This window comes from Emydura macquarii, unplaced genomic scaffold, assembly GCF_026122565.2.
Source record: "Emydura macquarii macquarii isolate MOO-44397 ecotype Brisbane River unplaced genomic scaffold, CSIRO-AGI_Emac_v2 contig_2473, whole genome shotgun sequence".
Taxonomy (NCBI): Eukaryota; Metazoa; Chordata; order Testudines; family Chelidae; genus Emydura; species Emydura macquarii.
In genome coordinates this window covers 13,010,334-13,031,745 of record NW_027132610.1, presented here as the reverse complement: position 1 = coordinate 13,031,745, position 21,412 = coordinate 13,010,334, and the positions used below count along the sequence as shown (strand labels likewise).

The 21,412-nt window shown below is 36.9% G+C and overlaps 1 protein-coding gene across 9 annotated transcripts in view; it reads right to left on the bottom strand.

Annotated features, from left to right (window-relative positions):
* NBEA (neurobeachin) overlaps positions 1 to 21,412 on the bottom strand; it is a 748,678-nt gene that overhangs the window by 593,292 nt on the left and 133,974 nt on the right. For all 9 annotated transcript variants that reach the window (XM_067562991.1, XM_067562985.1, XM_067562986.1 and 6 more), the window contains exons 5-7: positions 20,193 to 20,314; positions 10,606 to 10,732; positions 209 to 328 (exon numbers count right to left, since the gene is read on the bottom strand). In XM_067562991.1, coding sequence (XP_067419092.1) covers positions 209 to 328; positions 10,606 to 10,732; positions 20,193 to 20,314 — 369 coding nt within the window. The remainder of the gene's footprint in view (positions 1 to 208; positions 329 to 10,605; positions 10,733 to 20,192; positions 20,315 to 21,412) is intronic.

Genomic DNA, 21,412 nt, shown 5'->3' with positions numbered 1-21,412 from the left:
AAGAAAGGACTATCTAGAGCATTTCTAGAGCTTGATTTTTCTTTTTATGTAATTTTAAAAAAACATTTTAAGAAAATAAACATGCCTGGTATTTATACAACCTAATTTTATTAACCAAATTGGAATGTACAAATGAATTATGGTTCTATGCATGCACTTAAGAGGATAGCAAACACTCACTAAAAAGGAGGAAAGAAAAATCTCTTACATCGTTTGTGTTAACATGCCAAGCCATATCACCATAGGACACTAGTTGACCATTAACGTAACACCGAATTTCACTGTTTCTCCAACGATTGTAGATGTGCACAATGCTGATCATGTACCACTGAAAAGAATTTGAGAAGATATTAATATAATATATCATTATATAATATAATATAGCATTATATTGATATATAACACTTTTATAACACAATATAACACTTTTGGCCCCAATCCTGCAAAGTGATGTAGAAGAAGGAATTCTTGCATCTGCAAACTGTCATTTTAAATCAGCAGGACTCCACATTGGCTTACGTGCCTGCCTACCTGGATCTCGTTGCAGAATCAGGATAAAAAATTACTCTACAAAAGATGTGTTTTTGAAAGTACAATTTAACTTTAACTTTTGTTCTGTATACAAAACATGAACAAGATTCAGAGTTAATACAGAAAAATAAGTTTTAACCTTAGCTATAATAGCCATTTATTTTATAAGATCTACATGTCTAAAGATCATTTCATAGAGCACATTGTGTTGAATACTGTATTAAAATGTATTCTGTTTGAATGGGCCCCACTTACCAGGCTATCCAAATTGCTCTGTGTGACTGCCCTGTCCTCAGCATTAGTAACCACTTGGCCAATATATGAGTCATCCACTAATTTTATCAGCAGTGATTTTATTTTCCAGATCACTGATGAAAATAGTGAATAGCACCTGGCCTAGAACCAGTCCCTGTGGAACTCTACTGGAAACAGCCCTGTCATTCAATGATAATTATCTATTAACAGTTACTTTTTGATTTCTGTCAGACTAAAGGAGGTGCAACTATAGAAGTCTCTGAAACAGCTTACTCAGCAACTCAGACCTGTGAGTCCATGATAAACAAGTTTTAGTATACACATTCAAAAATTCTCTAAATCTGTCCTTCATAATAAACCTAAAACCAAACATCTGGAATAGAATTTAAAGCTTCAACTGTGCAGTTTGCAACTCATGTCCTAGTCAATTTTTGTTTGTTTGTTTTAACAATGCAGTTACAGGTAACAGTCAATTGATTACATTTGGCCTGTCTTGAATGTAACACTACATGTTTTGGTAAGTGTTATATGTCTTTTCCATATTAACCTGGATTAAAATTTTATTCACTAAATAGGCAAGCATTCACCAGAAGAGAGATCAAGCAGTTCTGTGATATCAAAGGTCAATCCATACTGAAGATTTTGTGTGTGTACACAATTACTGCTTATTTTGCAAATGTTGGTTTTACCTTCCTCTACTCTGGGATTGCTACCAATGGTTCAGTACTAGCTGTGAAGGAAGCAGTCTTGTACCCTTCATCATCTCACTTCATACATTGCATTAGTGTCAGGGCTGTGGTGTTTCAGGAACAAATGTTCCACTACTGTATTAAATGATCTCATCATCTTATTTAGAACAATATTTCATATTTCTATCAACTGCCATTGAGTGAGTTTAGTGGTGTTAACTATCAAGATTATTTATCTTCTCTGATAGCTCTTGTTCAATTATTGTCTTTTGATTGCTACACTCTGCCCTGGGCTTTTTCTTGGAGGTGAATTTTTCTGCACATCTGTGGACATCCTCTGCATTATCTTTTATGAGTAAAAAAATATGCTAAAGGAACACATGACACTGTACCCCTGAGATCCTCATGAAAATAAGGTATGTATCCGATGAGGTTTAGCCTGGTTAGCAAAATGCTTCAAAATGAATAAAAACTTGCTAAGGGCAGAATAACTACTAGTATCATCTAAGGGTATATCTTCATTCAACAATTTAGCTCAAGTTATCTACTCCTGAGCTAACTTCAATTAGCTTACTTCAAGTGAGAGCAGCCACACTGCAAAACAATTGAGCTATACACAATCAGATTAGCAGCACAAAAGAGTAATGATTAAGCATTAATAGCTCTTGAATTTCAACCCATACCTTCTGACAGGCCAGCTATCTCGAATTTAAGATACCACCTTAACCAGAGATTTTGGTGTGTGGACAGGCATCAGATTAGAAGCAACACTCGTGTTATACCTCAGGCAAGCACTGTAGTGAAGACAAGCCTTAAACTGAAAGGTTCCTTAAATGTTCCCCCTTTTCCCATTCTTGAGGATATGCCCATCCAAGATTCTCTCTGCTGATGCAGATATGCAGGTTTTTCTAACTCCAGCCATCTTAAAGTTTACTTTCTTTCTAGTGAAAGTCTTGTAAAACTATTTTATGACATTTATCAATATGGAGAAACATGTTCAAGTTTTTTTCAGATCCAGCGTTAAAAAGTGGCCTAGAATGAATAAAGCTGAAAGTATTAGTATAAAACTAATGAAGAAAGTTTTAGTAATGGGCATACTTCAGATCAATTACATTATGTGCCTTTGCAATATGGGCTTTTTACGCTGACCTGATCTCATGGTTACCAGTGGATCTTCACACCAGCTACGAACCTTCTGATTTAAACAATATCCAGTGGATGATTTTCTGCTGAATGAGTCAGTGTCTCAACTCTAAAGATAAACTTTTAATATCCTACATAAGTAATTCCAATGTCTCTGGTCTAATTGTATCTCTAGGACTCTGCCAAACTTCCTTAAGATTATTTAAATTAGGTTCTTTTTCAGACATGGGCACAGACCAATAACTACAGTAAATGTCTACAATCCAGAAACAATATTATTAATTTAATTCATTTATAGGATACTTATAAGGCATCCAAGTGCCAGACAGTGAAAACAAAATACAAAACAGTATACATATTATGCAGGAAATCATTTGAGTATAGTATTTCTATGGACATCAATGGTTAATTTTAAAAATCCAGAAGCTAGTTGATAATATTGTCACATTAAAAAAAAAGATTAAAAAAAAGATACCCTTCTGTATCTCTGTTTGAAGCCAACAAGTGCCTTTTTGTTGAGTACTACTTTCTCTAAGACAATGGGGAAAGGGCAGAAAGCTTCATGGGGGAAGTGTGACCTGTTTCCCCACATCCCTAGTTCCTTTATTGCAGTTAAACATTCTTCCCAAATAGGAGGTTTAGATGGAATTCTTTCTGAAACTATAAATCAGTGCTTAACAGACTGGAGGGTTTAGTCTTTAATAAAAGTCTCACTTCTTCCTCCATGTCCACATAGCTACAAACTGCAGTGAACGATGATCAGTGTTTGCAAGATCTGTTTATATTCAATTTGTGGTTAGACAAAACAAGATATTTTAATTTGTCATAAATGTGTTTCAAGAAGGACTTGCAAAAGATGTCTACTCTGAATGTTCCTAAAAATTATCTAATTTACATATGAAGTCTTGCCTGAGTGGCAAAAGTTGTCTAAAATTTTTTCTTCATGCCACTTTTCCTGGTGAGGGTCATGGCAGCAGCATGGACAATAGTGAGGACCAGACCTCCCTTTCTTCCACAACAGGTTCCAGCTCCTCCTGGAGGATTCCCAGGCGTTCCCAGGCCAGCCAGAAGATATAGTACCTCCAACGTGTCCTGGGTTGGTCTTCGGGCCTCCTCCCCGTATAGTTCCAAAGGAAGCCTACCAGAGGATATCCATATCAGGTTTTCAAACCACCTCAGCTGACTCCTCTCAATTCAGGAGTAGTGACTCTACTCCGAGGCTCTCCCAAATAGCCGAGCCCCCCACACTAACTCAGAGAGTCAGCCCAGCCACCCTACAGAAAAAAAACTCATTTCTGCCGCTTGTACCCATGATCTTGTCCTTTTGGTCATTACCCAAAGTTCATGACCATAGGTGAGGATGGAAATGTAGACTGACCTATAAACCGAGAGCTTCATCCAAAAATTTAGCTCCTACTTCACCACCACGGATCGGTACAGCACCCACATTACTGCCACTTCTTCACTAATCTGCACAGTCAGCCTCATGCTCTCACCTACCATCATGAATAAGATCCCTAGATACTTAAACTCTTCCACTAAGGGCGGATGCCCCCCCTTCACCTGAAGTTTTTTTCTTTATGCTTCTAAACACAAAAAAATTCAATCCTACCCCCCCACCCCCAATGCTCCATAAGCTAGCAGACAGTCCAAATTTTTACAGGCAGCAGTTCCAATATTGTTCTTGAAGTAAAAAATAAAAAAAAAATGAACAAACATGAAAAAGTTTGCTCCGTTCAGGCTGTACAGACAAGTTTGGATTATTTCATATTTATCTTAAATGAGCTAAGTGATGCAGTTTTTTTAATAAAATATAAATGTGCAGGCCTGATCAATTGTGACCATTAAACATCCAATGGCACTATATATAAAGTGGTAATATAAGGGGTAATAAATGCTATGCACACTGGCCAATTTTCAACTTGTCTAATTACCTTCTCAATAGTTACATCCCCTCAGCAGTTTCAACTAGAAGGGGTTTTTTTTGTTTGTTGGTTTTTGTTTTTTTGGGGGGGAGGGGGGAAGAGGGCAGGGGGATTGGCTTTTTAATATAAAATTATCATTTACTTTATGTTCTAAACTGTAATGTTCCTGTGCACTGTTAAATTATTTCCCCTCTCAAAAGTGAAGCATTTAAGTGGTAGGTGTCTTGATTCTTGAACATATAGTTTGTAAGTTACAACTGAATCCTTATGAATGGAAGTAGTTATATCACTTGGAAAAGAAGAAATATTACGTTTAAAATCAATTACATGCTGAATGCCCTGCTTACACTTGCCATCTGAAATGTTTAATATATAATCCTAAAAGTTATGGTATTTTAGTAATCCTATTTACAGGCCATCTTTAACCATTTTTCTCCTGCATCTGTTGGAAGTACTTATATTCCACTGGAGCAGCAAATATAGATAAACAATAAATTAAACAGACCAAGTACTACAGAGCAGCCATATGGATGCTAGAGTGGGTAGCAATCATGCCTGTTATGGAAAAGACTGTACAACAGTACGTATTAAAAACTCTTATGAGTTTATAAAAATATTTGCAAACAAGTTTTCCATCCTCTCACTTTCTCTGCCCAAAGGTGATTTTATTTTTTAAAAAAGTTTAGGCAAAATGTGTTCGGCTGATATTCATTTTGGTAAGGAAAGTAAAAACACCCCAAATCAAAATTCTAACTGCATGTTGATTTTTGTTGGGGGTTTTTTCCTCTTCAAAATTTACAGTAAAAATAAGTTATCAATGAGGATTAGTTCAATTAGTGCATTTGCTTGCATGAGAGAGGAAGATTTTAAATAAATCATGGACAAGTGAAAACTGAGCACGTGTTCAGTGGACATCTGTTTAAATTTAGCAGACTAATTAGAATCCAGCTCCTCTGAGACTTCACACCAGATATTAACTCAACATAACTTTGTAGACCCCACTCAGAACTCCTACTCTACCTGAGCTGAATTCTGCAGAGATGGGGGATGCTGCTAGGACATTCTGCCTGAGGGAAATGGAAAACGTCTGAAACCGACTACAAAATGTTTTGACCACAATACTTTAAAATCAGGAACAGGATAAAATTACAAATGCATAATAATAATAAATTCAAACTAGTAGATCCTGCAATTTGTCGAGTGTCCCTGAAAACTCTCTTGCATTCTATTATAGCTTCAAAACAAAGCTTTCATTTAAAATACATATTTCTAACTTTTTCTGTTGTGAAGACACAGCCAGCACAGTAAAACTGTGTGTTGTTTTCTTGTTAGCCCAATTTGCAGAAAAACATCACCCAATTGTACGATAGCAGCTCTGCTCCTCTTATCTGTCTAACAAAAAGATGTATGCAACCTCAAACACCAATTGGGACTATTTAAATGTTAACATTATTGAGCATGGACATTATTTCTTTCAAAGAAACAATAACTTTATACTAAAGAATTATATTTAATACAAAATAGTATTACACGGTTAATCTTAAACCTTAAGAAATGCAGATGTAAGGGTTGCAAGAGCTAAATTAATTCAGCCACGTATCATATGTAGTATTTTCTATTCCTGTTCTTGTGGCTACACGTAAAACTTAACATACCAGTAAAAGTAATATTTATGCAATAAAATAACACAATATAAAACTAAACATATGCATTGAAGTTCAGATTTACTTACACATTTTTGACTTTGTATGATTTAAACTGAAAAGCCATAATTTTATATTAGTGTAAGTTTTTGCACTTAATTATAGGTTTATATTATCCAATTTTGGGCTGGCTGCATACACAGAGCTAATACTGCAAACCACAGAGGCAACAGTCCTCTGCTCTCCAGAGAACTCTGATGCAGCCACACTTGGAATATTACGGTCATTTCTATGCCCTTTTTTACCTAAAGTAAACAGAAGAACTGCAGACAGTTCAGAGACAAATAACAAGAATGATAAGGGACTGGTCCTTAATGATAAGTGACAAGGTCCTCGAGGGAGCTGAGGCAGTGGAAGATGGAATGGAACATGGAAGCTGTTCCTGCTCCAACCAGTGCTTCAGAAGCCTGACAATTCTAAGAGCTAGGGAACTTGTTTTGCACCCAAGACTGAGAATCTTATGGGAACACTTATCATTAAAGATATTTAAAAGGAAAAAAATAATTGAAAGGGAAAGCAACAAAAATTATTTAAATAATGTTTACTTAAAAATGAAATGAGAAAAGAAAGTTAAAAAAGCAGATTCACTGTACTATATTTATCTCATTCAGTCTGCATTCCTGGAAAGCACAGCAACAAAAGCTGGCTTCTCAGGCTCTCAGAAATGATTAGTTAGCGCCACAAGATGTCACACTTTAAGTGAATCATTCTGCAAGTATTGCAAAAAACCTTATTAGTCTATGATGCTACATCTGTATGTTATAATCTCTGGATAGAACAGGATGAGTTAAGAGGCTCACTCTATAATATGGTAACACCTTGCTAAATAGAAAGATTTAATACCTTGCTGAATAAAAAAGATTTCATGATTATATTACTGCATAATGTTTCTCTCACTGTTACAATGATTCATGTTTCATTTCTTATATTTACATACCCATGATTTATAAAACTAAAGTTTCCAAATCAAATCAGTCACTCTCAACTTAGATTTTATTTTTAATGTTTCCATTTGTGTCACAAAACAAAGATTTCAGTGTGTACATGTAAGTGTGTTCAAGAATTATCTATGAGCTTCAGTGAAATTTAAACAATCAGTCCAGATGAATACACAAACAAAACAAAGATAAGGACTGCAACAATATACAGTATGTTAAAGGTTGTCATGGGCTAACAATTACACAAGTGTCTCAAAAATAAAATGGTTTTAAATTCAAAAGCAATTTTTATAAATGAAACTTTCTTAAAAGTATTTTTATTTATGTAGGTGTCCAAAAAAGAGACCTTTATGGACTGGATTCTTGGCTTGAACAATTACGTCATTTTTATACAGAAATACCAAACATCAGTGTCCCTAACCTGGATCGTATCTTTTAAAAATATTTCTAGGGCCATTTACACGTTCAATTGTATTTCAGTTAAATCTTTTTATAGTTAATTGTTTTTATTATAAACACTTTATATTGGTCTTGCTGTTTTACATATATAAATAAAAATATATTAATAAAATTAAAACCGATGGATATATTAATATTTGAAAGTTTAGCTTTCATGAATTTTAGTGGTGTTTAATTTTAAAACAGTTCATATTTTATCAGTTAGGTGGAAAAAATCTGCAAATGACAAAAAATTATATATGTTCATCAAAACTAGAGATGACTAGGAAGATCTTCAGAAAAACTTGACATCTCTCTCGCTCTCTGGAAAACTTGCCTAACAGAACAATTCTATGTTGCCCATAACTTGAGCATGGATGTCAACTGTGATTCAGCAAAAAATAAAAGCAGTTCTTCAGAGATTGAGGATAAGAAAGTTTTTGCCAAAAAATATTGGAAGTACTTCTATGGTGAGTAAATCCTTAAGAGAATCACTGGAAAATGGCATTGCCTGGCACTGGGAAATCTAATTGCCATTTAAGTAACTAAAAACACCTATCATCAATCCACCAGTTTTAAAATTGTAATTTAACTAGCCAGTAGCTTTGTCAATGGGTGCACCTTCTGAAGATTTAGGTACACATTTTATACTGGAGGAGCAGCCAATCACAACTGGAATTAAATCTCTAAACAGAGAAGAAATCCAGGCTCAAATTGAAAAGGAGACTGTTTGGATTTGTTATGCTGGAATTAGCAATTGTATTTGGTGGTAGTATTTTCCCCTAATATACTATATTGCATGTGCACATTGTACATATACACACTAACGAGAAATAAAAGCTACATATAAAATCTCATTACAAACCACTCAAATTTATCTGACAAAGCCTTTGTTTTCAGCACCTCCTATACTTAACACATGAGACTGGGGCTGAAAAGTGTGATCTCTGTGGAATACAAATTTGGTAAGAATCATCCAAACTGGATACACTTGGCAAGTCATTGAACGGATGATCACGTGAAAGTGATATTCATGTAATGAAACATACACTTATTACCAGTTCAAAGTTAGCAAAACCACAGATTGAACACACACAGAGCCAATTTTGCATAAACTGAAAATGACATTTTCCTACAGCAAGATCAGTGCTACAACCAAAACAAACTATGCTCATTTATGGTAAAAATGAGCGAGAGAGTTCTTCTTGCTAAAATAAAGACAGATCGTTCTAGCAGTAACGAGAAAAGAAATAATTACTAAGATCCATAACATCTTGATATCTTGGTACTGAAACCTTAAATAAAAGGTAAGAGATTTTGTTTTGGCCTGGGATTGTGATACATGTATAACTGTTTCCAAAAAGCACAAACAAAAGAGCTGGAAAAGGATCATCAAGTCCCAGAGAGACCATGGCAAAAACAAGGAGGATTTATTTGATTTCAAAGAAAACTATTTACTATTAATTGATTGCTACTACAAATTTGCACTTTCAAAACTAAAATATATCAAATCTGTAAATATTTAAATCAAGACTTGGTATTTTTCTAAGGGCTTATCATGCAGCTGTATGTTTATGGATTAAGTTTGTGTGAGCAAACTGTTGTAGAATAAATATTCCAGAATAACTGCATCCACATGGCCAGTTTTTATTCAATAAGGACAAATGCAATATACTCCACTTAGGAACAAACAATCAATTGCACACATACAAAATGGGGAATATCTCCCTAGGAAAGAGTACTGGGGAAAGGGATATGGGGGGTTATAGTGAAACACAATCTAAATATGAATGAACAGTGTAATACTTTTGCAAAAAAGAAAAAGTGTTTTTAAGCAAGACATGAGAATTCTTTTGATCGATTCCATGTTGAGTGGGCCCTAAGTGGAGTAATTTGTCCAGTTCTGGTCACCACTTTTCAGGAAAGATGTGGACGAATTGGAGAAAGTCCAGAGAACAACAACAAATATGATTAAAGATCTAGAATACATGACCTATGAGGGAAGATTGAAAAATTGGGTTTGGTTAGTCTGGAAAAGAGAAGACTGAAGAGGAACACGATAACAGCTTTCAAGTACCTAAAAGGTTGTTACAAGGAGGAAGGAGAGAAATTGTTCTCGTTAACCTCAGAGGATAAGACAAGACGCGATGGGCTTAAATTGAAGCAAGGGTGGTTTAAGTTGGACATTAGGAAAAATGTCCTAACTGACACACAGGAAAAAATCTGACCCACATAAGAAAATATCTGAAAGATTTATGTCCAGCACTTTTGGATTGCAAATAAACAGCAATAAAAGGAATGAGTTTGCCAGAATGCATGTTAATGAGCAAACAGAGATTTTATTTCCCATAACATCTCAGTTAGCCAAAGCAAAGCAAAATACCAAAGATACATATACAATTAGAAGAAAGGCAAAAACAAAATAAGTTTTACTGTAATGGACATATAACGTTATTATGCAGCCAGCTGGATAACCAGTCCACATGAGAACCAATGTTCAAAAACTAGAAACCAGAAGAATCACCCCCACAGAAGCATCAGGATTAAATGTTGAAACTTACTGAACAGAAAACAAAACTAAATCAATTCATTAGGATTATATAAATACTCTGGCAATCCTCCATCTGAAGTTCTAATTGTTTCAATAGTATTTAAGCACTAGTGCAGGACTGTTCTTTCATTTTGTATTTGTACAGCACCTAGTTAGGGCTCCTAGATCCTATAGAAAATAAATAAATTGGCCCTATATATGGGTCTGTATTTCTTCATAAACCATTACTGTATGCATTCATGTTTTCTTGGGTTGATGCCCTATTCTAACTCTGACATACAGTTCATATGACAGCCATAGAAACTAGTTATAAGTAAGAAGTAGAAATGATCACTTTTACTGTGACACCAAGTGACTGACTATTTCCTCCTAGAGGTACTGGATCTCAGTTTCATAATCATTCTTCGTTATGAAAAAACTTATTTTGCTTACCTTGCGTGGCTGAAAATCATACTTCACACAATGTTGAAAACCTTTTCCTTTTGATTTCAATGATGTAACTATTAAGCAATTGCCAACGAAATGAGCAGAGTATCCAACTCCTTTGCTAGTGCGAAAACTGAAAAGAAAGAATCACTAATGACAAAGTAGTATAAAACCCTCTGGGGCAAAGGGAATTTGGGACACAACCCCCATTAAATCTTTACAAGCAATACAACTTTTGAAGCACAGAGCAAAATATTTTCCTTTCTTTTAGATAATTAGTAGCTAATGTAACAAGGAAAATAGATTAAATACATCTATACACATTCATCTAGCTATTTAGGGATTTTTATCACCACCAGCAATATAGCATCTTAAAAACAACAAAATTATTCTCTTAAAACTCTTGGGAGGTAGAAAATATCATCACAACTTTACAAAGAGAGAAACATAGCACAAAGACATTAAGTGCTAGATTTTTTTGGGAAGTATTAGGCACCTAAAAATGCAGATGGATTCCTACAGGGAACTTCAAAAGAACCGGGGCACCTAACTTCCATTTTGGGAGTCACGCACTTTAGTGCTTTGAAAATTCCTCTAAAAATATGGTCCTAAGTAACCACCAGGAACTGAACCCAAATATCCCGAGTCCCTGTTCAATGCCATAATAACAAGATAATTCTTCCTCTCTCGTTACATATTATGTATCGTATCATTCATATATACATATATACACACACACATACACACACAGATCAACAATTAGGTGCCTAAAATTAGGTTCCTAATCCATATTCAGACACCTAAACAGAAGTGACCTGATTTTCAAAAGTGCTGGGCATCTACTAACCCCACAACTTGATATATTTGTGACATTATCTCATCCCAATTCTGATTTCTCTGAATCCCTTTACTATCCCATCCTCTATGTATCTGATCCAACTCCTATTCCTCTTTGCTTTCATTATTTAGGATTATTTAGGATAGGGTAATTCAGTAAAGAGTCTCCTTCAGTCCCCATCTGCCACCCATTTCCTCCTCCCCTTTAAATCCAGGTTCTTTGAAAATGGTGTTTTTTCCTCTGCCTTGACTTCTTCTCCCCTCTCACTTAGATATCCACAACAGTCCTCTAAGACTTATCACACAATTGACAATGTTTTTTACTCACTTGTATCTTCATCCTACATTCATCCCACTCCTTTCAACAGTCATTTGCTCCCTACTTGGGCTTTCATTTTTTTTTTTTTATACAGCTCTTCCTTCTTCTGCCCTTACCTGCTTTCCTTCACTGTCTGACTGGATTTTGTCCTTGGTCCTGTCTCTACAACTTATTCCTTGAGACTATCAACTGCTCAGTCTCACATATGCAATTCTGTCAACTACCACTTAAAGACTTAGCTCAGTGAAAAATCTCTATCTCCTCTCATACAAACTCTGTCTTCGATCTCTATTCTCTATCATTATCAACAGCTCAACTATCCTGTCACTCATTAAGTCTCGCAATCTTGGTGTCATATTCCAAGACAATGAACTCTGTTCAAATGCAGTTAAGGTGAGAGTATGTATCAGTAATTTAAGCAAAACACACATTACGGGGGCTAATTATCCCAAATGCAAGCATTACAACCCAAAAAAATCCATTGTTAAGGTTATGCTTTAAAAGAAATCCAAACATGTTAAGGCATGGAAATACACAGTTGAAGCAATCAAACAACCTTAGCTTTTCCCTGTAGCAATGCCATAACAGCAATATAATTATGAAAAAAAGTATTAGTGTTTGTGGTTCCATATTGCATTAAGCTGATTTTTAAAGACATTTTTTCCATATATTTTAACCCCATCATGGTGCTCACTACAGGATAGGGTCAAGTTTGTTTGGTTTCCTTTTATTGTGCACAAATATGTCCAGCCTTCCTCATATGACTGACTCATTACAACTAATAAAATTGTTGCATGCAAACTACTTCCTGATCTGACCTTAACTGTATCATAACAATTAGATAGACATTAATCAATTAGCTTAATTACAACCTACTTTTATCAAGTATAGCCTGAACACAAAATTTCAATTAACTTTAACTCTATGGAAAGTTTGAAGAGTCTGTTGAGAAAATTTGGGATGACAAAAAAAACTAACATTCTAAATTTCTTAAAGGATCCAGTTTTAAATTAGTTTTTAAACTAATTAACAGCTTTGCTTTACAATTCTCAGAAAATTCTTACTCAAAGAGTAAGCGATGAGAGTTTAGGGAGGATATGCTATATTCTGCATGAATAATGAAGATGATGAATTCCTGCTTTAAGTGCAAAAAAGACTTCAACCTTAACTATAGAGTTGCAACAAGCTATCCATGATTCTAATTCACTCCCTCCCTCACATGTTCATAGATTAAGGTCAGAAGAGAGACCATTGTGATCACCTAGTCTGATCCCCTGCATAACACAAGGTATGGGATTTCCCTGTAATAATTTTTGCTTCATGTCCAATAGCTGTGCTTGCATTAAAGCAGATCTTTTAGAAAAACATTCAACGTGGCTTTTAAAATGTCCAGTGATAGTGAATCCATCACAACCCCTAGTAAGTTGTTCCAATGATTAATTCTCCTCCCTGTAAAAATATGCACCTTATTTCTAGTCTAAATTTGTCTAGCTTCAACTTTTTTACTAGTAGACTGGTTGACTACTTTAAGCCTAATGTGTGTGTGTTGGGGGGGGGGGGGGGGGGGGGGGGGGGGGGGGTTATTTTGTTTGTTTTATTTTTTTTTAAAACAAAGGACAGGACTTTGTTTTGTTCGGGGTTTCTTCCACTGAGTTATCAATTTCAAATTCTGATAGAGTGATCTCTTCCACAGAGGATGAGCTTGAGCATGCTCAGTTTTGGCATCTGACCTTTTTGGGGGATTGCACACCCCACTACTTAAAGGCATGGGGTCTTTGCCTAGGCAGCAGGAAGAAAGCAGTCTTGGCTCCATTAAGCATCCTCCCCTTGCGGTGGAAGTGGGAAAACCATCGCCTGCACTGGTGAACTGCCCAGAGGGGCTCAGGTAAGCCATTGGCCCCAGGGTACTTGGCTGGGGAAGGTATATAGGCACTGACCCCTCCTGTAGTATACTGTGGTACTGTCTCTAAAATTATTCATGCATAATCATCTAAGGGTTTCCCTGCATAAGAGGTCTCTCACATGCTGCAAGCACACTCAAAGGTCTGCAGTGCATGCTCAGAGTCTCTAGGAGCCATCTTGTTATGTATCTATTAAAAAGGTTTGTGATTTAAACTTTATATTCCTAGTCTCACTGTGTGTTCCTGGAGTACAAAGACTGCAGCATACTCACAAGGAAGATACTCTCAGCTGCCTGACCATGCTACAAAGCATAACATGTTGCAAGAATTGACCATATTCTGTCAGAAGTAGTGAAAGAACAGGTTCAGGACTATTTAGAAAAGCTGGACATGCACAAGTCCATGGGGCTGGATGTGATTGAAGAGCTATTGGCCATTATCTTTGAAAACTCATGGCAATCAGGGGAGGTCCCAGATGATTGGAAAAAGCAAACAGTGCCCATCTTTAAAGAAAGGATCTGGGGAACTACAGACCAATCAGCCTCACCTCAGTCCCTGGAAAAATCATGAAGCAGTTCCTCAAGGAATCCATTTTGAAGCATTTGGAGGAGAGGAAGGGGATCAGGAAAAGTCAGCAAGGATTCACCAACAGCAAGTCTTGCTTTGAGCAGGGGGTTGGACTAGATCACCTCCTGAAGGCTCTTCCAACCCTAATCTTTTATGATTCTATGAAGTCATCCCTGACCAACCTGCTTGCCTTCTACTATGAAATGACTGGCTCTATGCATGTGGGGAAAGCAGTAGATGGGATATACAATTGACTTTAGCAAAGTTTTTTATACGGTTTCCCACAGTACTCTTGCTATCAAGTTAAAGAAGTATGGGTTAGATGAATGGACTATATGATGGATAGAAAGCTGGCTAGATCATCGAGCTCAATGGGTAGTGATCAATGGCTCAATGTCTAGTTGGCAGCCAATATCAAGTGAAGTGCCCTAGGGGTCAGTCCTAGGGCCGGTTTTGTTCGACATCTTCATTAATGATCTGGAGGATAGGGTGGATTGCACCCTCAGCAAGTTCGCGGATGTCACTAAAATTGGGGGAGTGGTAGATATGCTGGAGGATAGAGATAAAATACAGAGTGACCTAGACAAACTGGAGGATTGGGCCAAAAGAAATATGATGAGCTCCAAAACGGAGAACTGCAGAGTCCTGAACTTAGAATGGAAGAAACCCATGCACTGATACAAAGTGGGGACTGACTGCTATCTAAGCAGCAGTTCTGCAGAAAAGGACCCAGAGGTTATAGTGGACGAGAAGCTGGATATGAATCAACAATGTGCCCTTGTTGACAAGAAGGGTAACGGCACATTGAGTTGCATTAGTAGGAACAATAATCAAAGGAAGTGATTGTTCCTCTCTATTCGGCACTGGTGAGATGACATCTGGAATATTGTGTCCAGTTTTGGGCCCTCCACTACATAAAGGATGTGGACAAATTGGAGAAAGTCCAGCGGAGGGCAACAAAAATGATTAGGGAGCCGGGGCACATGACTATGAGGAGAAGCTGAGGAAACTGGGCTTGTTTAGTCTGCAGCAGAGTGAAGGGAGGATTTGATAGCAGCCTTCAATTACCTGAAAGGGGGGTGGGGTCCAAAGAGGATGGAGATAGGCTGCTTTCAGTGGTGGCAGATGACAGAACAAGGAGGAGTGGGTCTCAAGTTGCAATGGGGGAGATCTAGTTTGGATATCAGGAAAAGCTTTTTGAGTAGGAGGGTGGTGAAGCACTGGAATGGGTTTGCCCAGGGAGGTAGTGGAATCTCCAGCCTTAGAGGTTTTTATGGCCTGGCTTGACAAAGCCCTGGCTTGGATGATTTAGTTGAGATTGGTCCTGCTTTGAGCAGGGTGTTGGAGTAGATGACCTCCTGAGGGCTCTTCCAACCCTAATCTTCTGTGATTCTATGATAAAAGGACAAACGTAAAGATTGAAGCAGCTCATTTGGGCTTTCAGAAAGTGAGAGATTTGCGGAGCCTCACAAGCCATAAAGAAACAAAGAGATCATGTCTGGGCCATTTACTGACAAGTTCATGCAGAGTCTTGCACAAAAAAACTGTGCACACTTTGTGGGAAAACACATTTACCCAAAAGACAAAGCCATGGAAATCATATAGCACACTCAACAGAACTTTGGTATTCTACAACGTATATGAGGAATGTACTTAGAAAGTTCAAACTTGATACTGGGGCTGAAGCTAAGGCTTTACACCAAGTCATCTTTTGAAAAAGATACTAGATCTCATCCAGATAAAACAGTCTGATGCTGCTGCACTTATAACATGGCAGTTCTGAAATGGACTCTGAACAAGTCACTCAAACAGCAGCAAAGGCCAAGAACAAGCTCAATGAGAACTAGCACAATTATAAATAGTAACATAGCTACAGTAGCATGGGTAGCAGCGACACAGCTTAGTACGTACGCCATGGAGATGCAGGTGGGTTTATACCTGGAATGGCTAAGCCATGCCACCACTGCCTGTGCTACCACAGCTACACTACTGTTTATACTTGCACAGGAGCTCATAAAGTTAGCATAATTATGTGTACACAAAGCTGGGAATCACATGTGATATATAGTGCAGAAATAACATCAGGCATCTACAACACCACTTGTAGGCAGAGAAGTTTGCACAGAGCTACAATTATAACACAGAATAGGTATGCTGCGCATCAAGGCACCCAGCACTGAAGAACTGATTGTGCAATACCCTGCAGTATTCACGGGAATAGGAGAGTTCTGTGTGAAGCATCACATCATATATATATAAAACTCAGGCAGTTAAACAAAAGGATCATAGCCAAAGTGAACTCACCCTCTCAATCGATTGACTGATTGGTGATAATTGAAGAAACTTCAAGAAGAAACTTAAGATAAGAAAAATACTTAAGAAAAGTTAAGTTTCTTAAGATAATTGAAGAAAAATAGCAAGTTTCTTAAGTTTCTTAAAGTTTGATCTGCACAGATGAAGATTAAACAGCAAGCAGTCAGCAGTGCTGTAAAAGTTCTCATGCTTCAGGGCTGGTGCTAAAGCCATTGTAAGAGAAGTTATTTTTGGAGAGATTTTAAGAATTAGAAAGATATATCCCATCCCATCAGTGGTTAAGAGCCAGTCATCTCATTGTAGAAGACAATCAGGTTGGTTAGGCATGACTTGCCCTTGGTAAATCCATGCTGACTGTTCCTGATCACCTTCCTCTCTTCCATCAGCTTTTTCCACATCATCTGTCACTAGGTTGCCAATCTCATTCAGTAAGGGGCCCACACTTTCCCTGACCACCTTCTTGTTGCTAACATACCTGTAGAAACCTCTGTGTGTGTGTGTGTGTGTATATATAGATATAGATCTAGAAACCCACACACCCACCCACCCACACCCACCCACCCCTTACAGTGTTTTTTGAAATGGTGGTCTGGAACTGCACTTTTTACTGTATTTTGGAGGAATTTAGAAATTCATTTACGCTTTTACAAGGTGAGGGTAGGAGGGGGACAGGAGATGCAATTTATCCCTAATCTGCTGATTGATAGGTCTGAAAACTGTCCTAAAGCAAAGAAAAAGATGGAAGATCTGTGTGGTGAAGACTGAGGGACATGAGTGTGCTTCGGAATTATTTTCAAACTGTGCCACTTCTCAGTAGGAAAGCCATTAACATGCTGTATTTTGGGGAATATATAGGTCAATATATTTTAAGACTGCAAATAAAAGTATAATAAAATACTGAAAACCTATGTAGTCAGGAAACACTAAAGAAAACAAAAAAGTACAGTTTGTATGGAAAGATGTTAAGCTTTTCCAAAGCAAAAAATGTGCAGAATCTCATGGTATAAGACTTATCCTAGATCTATAGGCATTAGAGTTGAACATAATCTTAACAGATCATTTGGATTATACACTGGAATTACATCTTGGTAACATTATGTGTTTTGATTTTATATATAACCTAGTGCCTAATACCATTATTCCAATATAACTTTAGCTATATACATGTAAAAATTTCTGCACAAAAGATACCACACTGCCTGAGCACACTTCTCAGCTGAAAGATTCTTCAACTTTGATAGCCTTTGAGCTATGTGATGCCTCTGTAGACTGTGCAGCCTTGGGTCTGTTCCTATCTGAATAAATTACCTCCCATTCTGACACAGTCACAAAAACTAATTCTCAGACTAATCAGACTACTTAAGACTATCCTATTCGCAAGTGTGAAATCTGACAGGGATACAATAAGCATGTTAAGTATCCCTTCTCCCTTCTGATGTTAAGTATCAGTATTATCTTATATTTATATACTAGTATTGTGTGTGATTTTTATCCCTGGCTGACTGAAGAAAATAAAAGTCAGGTTGATAAGCCCCCTCCATGGCTTAGTTTTGTTTTTTGTTTTTTTAAAAAAGACTTCCACTGAGTATAAGTGATGAGTCCCAATGTTAGAGTGTTCTTAATAGTGAACAGGATAAGTGGCTGCATCCAAGGAGGACCTTGCCAGGACTGAGTACCCTGAGATGTTCCAGGGTAAGCTTGTAGAATAGAAGATAATTGACTTGAGGTTGATGGAGCAACAGGTTCAGCATATTCTTCCCCCTCTTCCTCGACATCACTCGGGAAGGGGGGTACTATTCCTGTGACAGAGAAGGAGACACAGCTCGATGGTGACCGTGGAACTTGGACTGGGTCACCCTTGAGTAAAGACTCAGGAATATCAGATACTGTTAAGTATCTGAACTCTTGCAGTATCATTGGTGCTGTTGTGCTAAATGGTGCAGTCGTGTTTCTCATGAGAGGCTGTATGTGGCAGTAGGGAGGAAGATGAGGCCAGTGCCTAAGTCTTGGTCAGTGCCTAAGGTTTCTTTGGCCATGATTTCCGTGCCATCGGGTGTCTCAGCATCGTGAAGGGCTTCAATATCGCTGCTGAACTAAAGCGCTGGCTTGGGTCACCGCACACTGAAGATGGTGCTGATAGCTGATCATATACCCTGGAGTGCTCCCTCGCTCTTCAGGCTTGATTTTCTTCAGGAGATTTGGACACTCTCAGAAGCCAATGATCTGATGAATATAGCTGGGGATGGCAATCTGGATGTTTTCTTGTTTCCCACAGCTGTGTCAGATGTTTTTCTCTTATTGGAGCATGGGGAATGAGAGTTAGCAGTCAATCTAAAGGAATGTGCGAGTCTCTCCAAGGTGGCAGGAGAGCCTGGATCAGACAATGAGCAAAGGGACTTCTCCATCAGAATCAATTTTAATCTGTTCTTGTCCTTTCTCACTCTGGGTTTTAGGTCTTGACTGTGGGAACACTTCTGAGGGATGTGTTCCTCATGCAGATAGTAAATGCAGTGTGCATAGCCGTCGGTTATCAGGAAAGCAGCCCAGCAGGTGCCGCACCTCTTAAAACCAGGTGAGCCAGGCATAAAGTTGACGAGAGGTTTCTCCAAGGGAAAAAATGGGAGAACGAGAAGCTATACTATACTAAGTGTTTTGGAAAAAGGGGACAAATAACTGGAGGAAAAAAAAATAAAAATATGCTTTTTTTTTTTTTTTTTTTTTTTAAAAGAAGGAGAAAAGGGGGGGGGGGGGGATGAAAACTTATCTATAAGGAGTTTAGATAGGAGTATCTGACTGGATGAGGCAAAAAAGGGCTCTGCTAAGAGTTCCATTCCAGACTGTAGGTGGTAGAGAAGAAACTGAGGGCAGCCGGAATGCACAGCACTATTTATATTTTCCACATGCTGCGGGATACAGGAGAGGTGAGCATGTGAGGTCTGCTGGGCACTACTATTGAAGATCTCTGACTCCAGACGTGAAGGTACTACAGCATCTACAATGGAGCACCCATGAGGACATCACTCAAAAAAGAAATAGTACTTTTAATCCACAGTGCTTTAAAAAGGAGGTATCTTTTTCTTCATAGCATAGATAGGGAAATTGATTAAAGATTTCTCTTTCCATTTTCCGCATTCATTATTTGCGTATTAGGAAATACTACTTACATTTTTTTTAAATGGGGCCTGTTTGGTGATGGAGCAGGCATTTTCTTTTTCAGAGATATTTCATCATTCTATCATTAATACCTTAAAGAAGTCTATAATATGTGTAAAAAGAGCACTGAGAGCACAGCAAATTTCTCTCCTAAGGTCATAGAACTATGATGATCTGTGCAGTCTTAAATGTCTCCAATGAAAAAATATTACATTACAAAGGCACATCCTTAAATTATACTCTCAGGAAATAATTTCTTTACGAAATAATTCTTAAAGTACAGTACAGTTTGTTTTATGATTGCTATAAAAGGCATATTGCTTGCATTTTTGCATTTAAAATCTTGTTAAGAAATAAACAGCATAGACAATCAGATATTTCTAAAAAAGTAAAATTTATTAAAATATGGAAATGCAGGCAAAAAAGGAAAACTACTGAAAATTTTTTAAAAATCAACTATTTATAAGCAAGCCAAAATAAAGTAATATATATGAGTTACTTACCAGTAGAGATAGGGCTTATCCTTATCTACATTAATATTGTTTAATGGATCCATACGAAACCAGGTGTTAAGAGTAAACCCATTTTGGTAAGGCCACTTAGCAATCGGAGGCAATGCAATTGCCTACAGAAAAGGAAACAGTAAAAAAATACTAAAGTAAGTATATGAATTTGCAATGTTTAATTAAATACAAGTATTATGAAAGGACCCACAAAAATGTAAATCACTATACTATAAATGCTTTAATGTTTAATTAATCTTATGAGATTTTCTCCTTTTCAGTTCTCCAACTACATAAATTATATCTACAGAGGACTTGAGAAGATATTAAGAAAATCAATTAAATTATATATTGAATACATTACAGAGGGCATAGCATTCTGAGCAGAAAATACCGGGGAATAAATAACTTTTATTGGTGTTAAAACACAAAATTCTGCTTTTGAAAACTGCAAAAGCCATTGATCATAAATTAACTTAAATTCCAGGAGCACATTAGTCATGGTAGATGACAAGACAAAAGATTCAATCAATTACAATTTTAAAAAATATGCTCTGTAAAGATTTGAAAACACTATACTGCTGTTTTCATGATCTTTGAATTGATGTCATAGGGCAAAGAAGTGGGAGAGGTTTAATAACTGACAATGAGGATCAAATTAAGTACATGATAGCGAGTGGCCTGTGTGGAAATCAAAGGATGTGATTTGATGCAGTGCCATGGATGTTGGTTTATGAAAAAATGTTTGATTTTCTAGGCTGTTACTGACTGAAGACTTTGGCTTGTTGTATAGAGATAATTAATACAAGATAGAACTCCCCTCTTTTCTCAATATGGTAACCATAACTAAAGTACACTGCTTTAATGGGCTTTTAGGAATTAAAGGTTTATGATACTACAGATTATTATGGCAAAGCCCCAATCATGAGTGCTTTGTTAAAAACAGAATAGCATATTTCTAGACAGTAGAAAATTAGCCTTCTGTACAACTACCTACAAGCAATATTTTCTCACTTTTTGTACATGATGTAACAAGAAAGTACATAGAAGGAAATATTTTCTAGGTCATTAAATCAGACAGTTTAATTCTAAAACCAAATCTACCCTTTTCAGTTCTAGCAAGGTCATTTTAGTGAGTACCTTAGTCAAACAAACCTTTTTACATTGGTTTTTATTTAGTTTTTTGCCAAGATTATCACTGATTATTAGTAAGTTTTCCC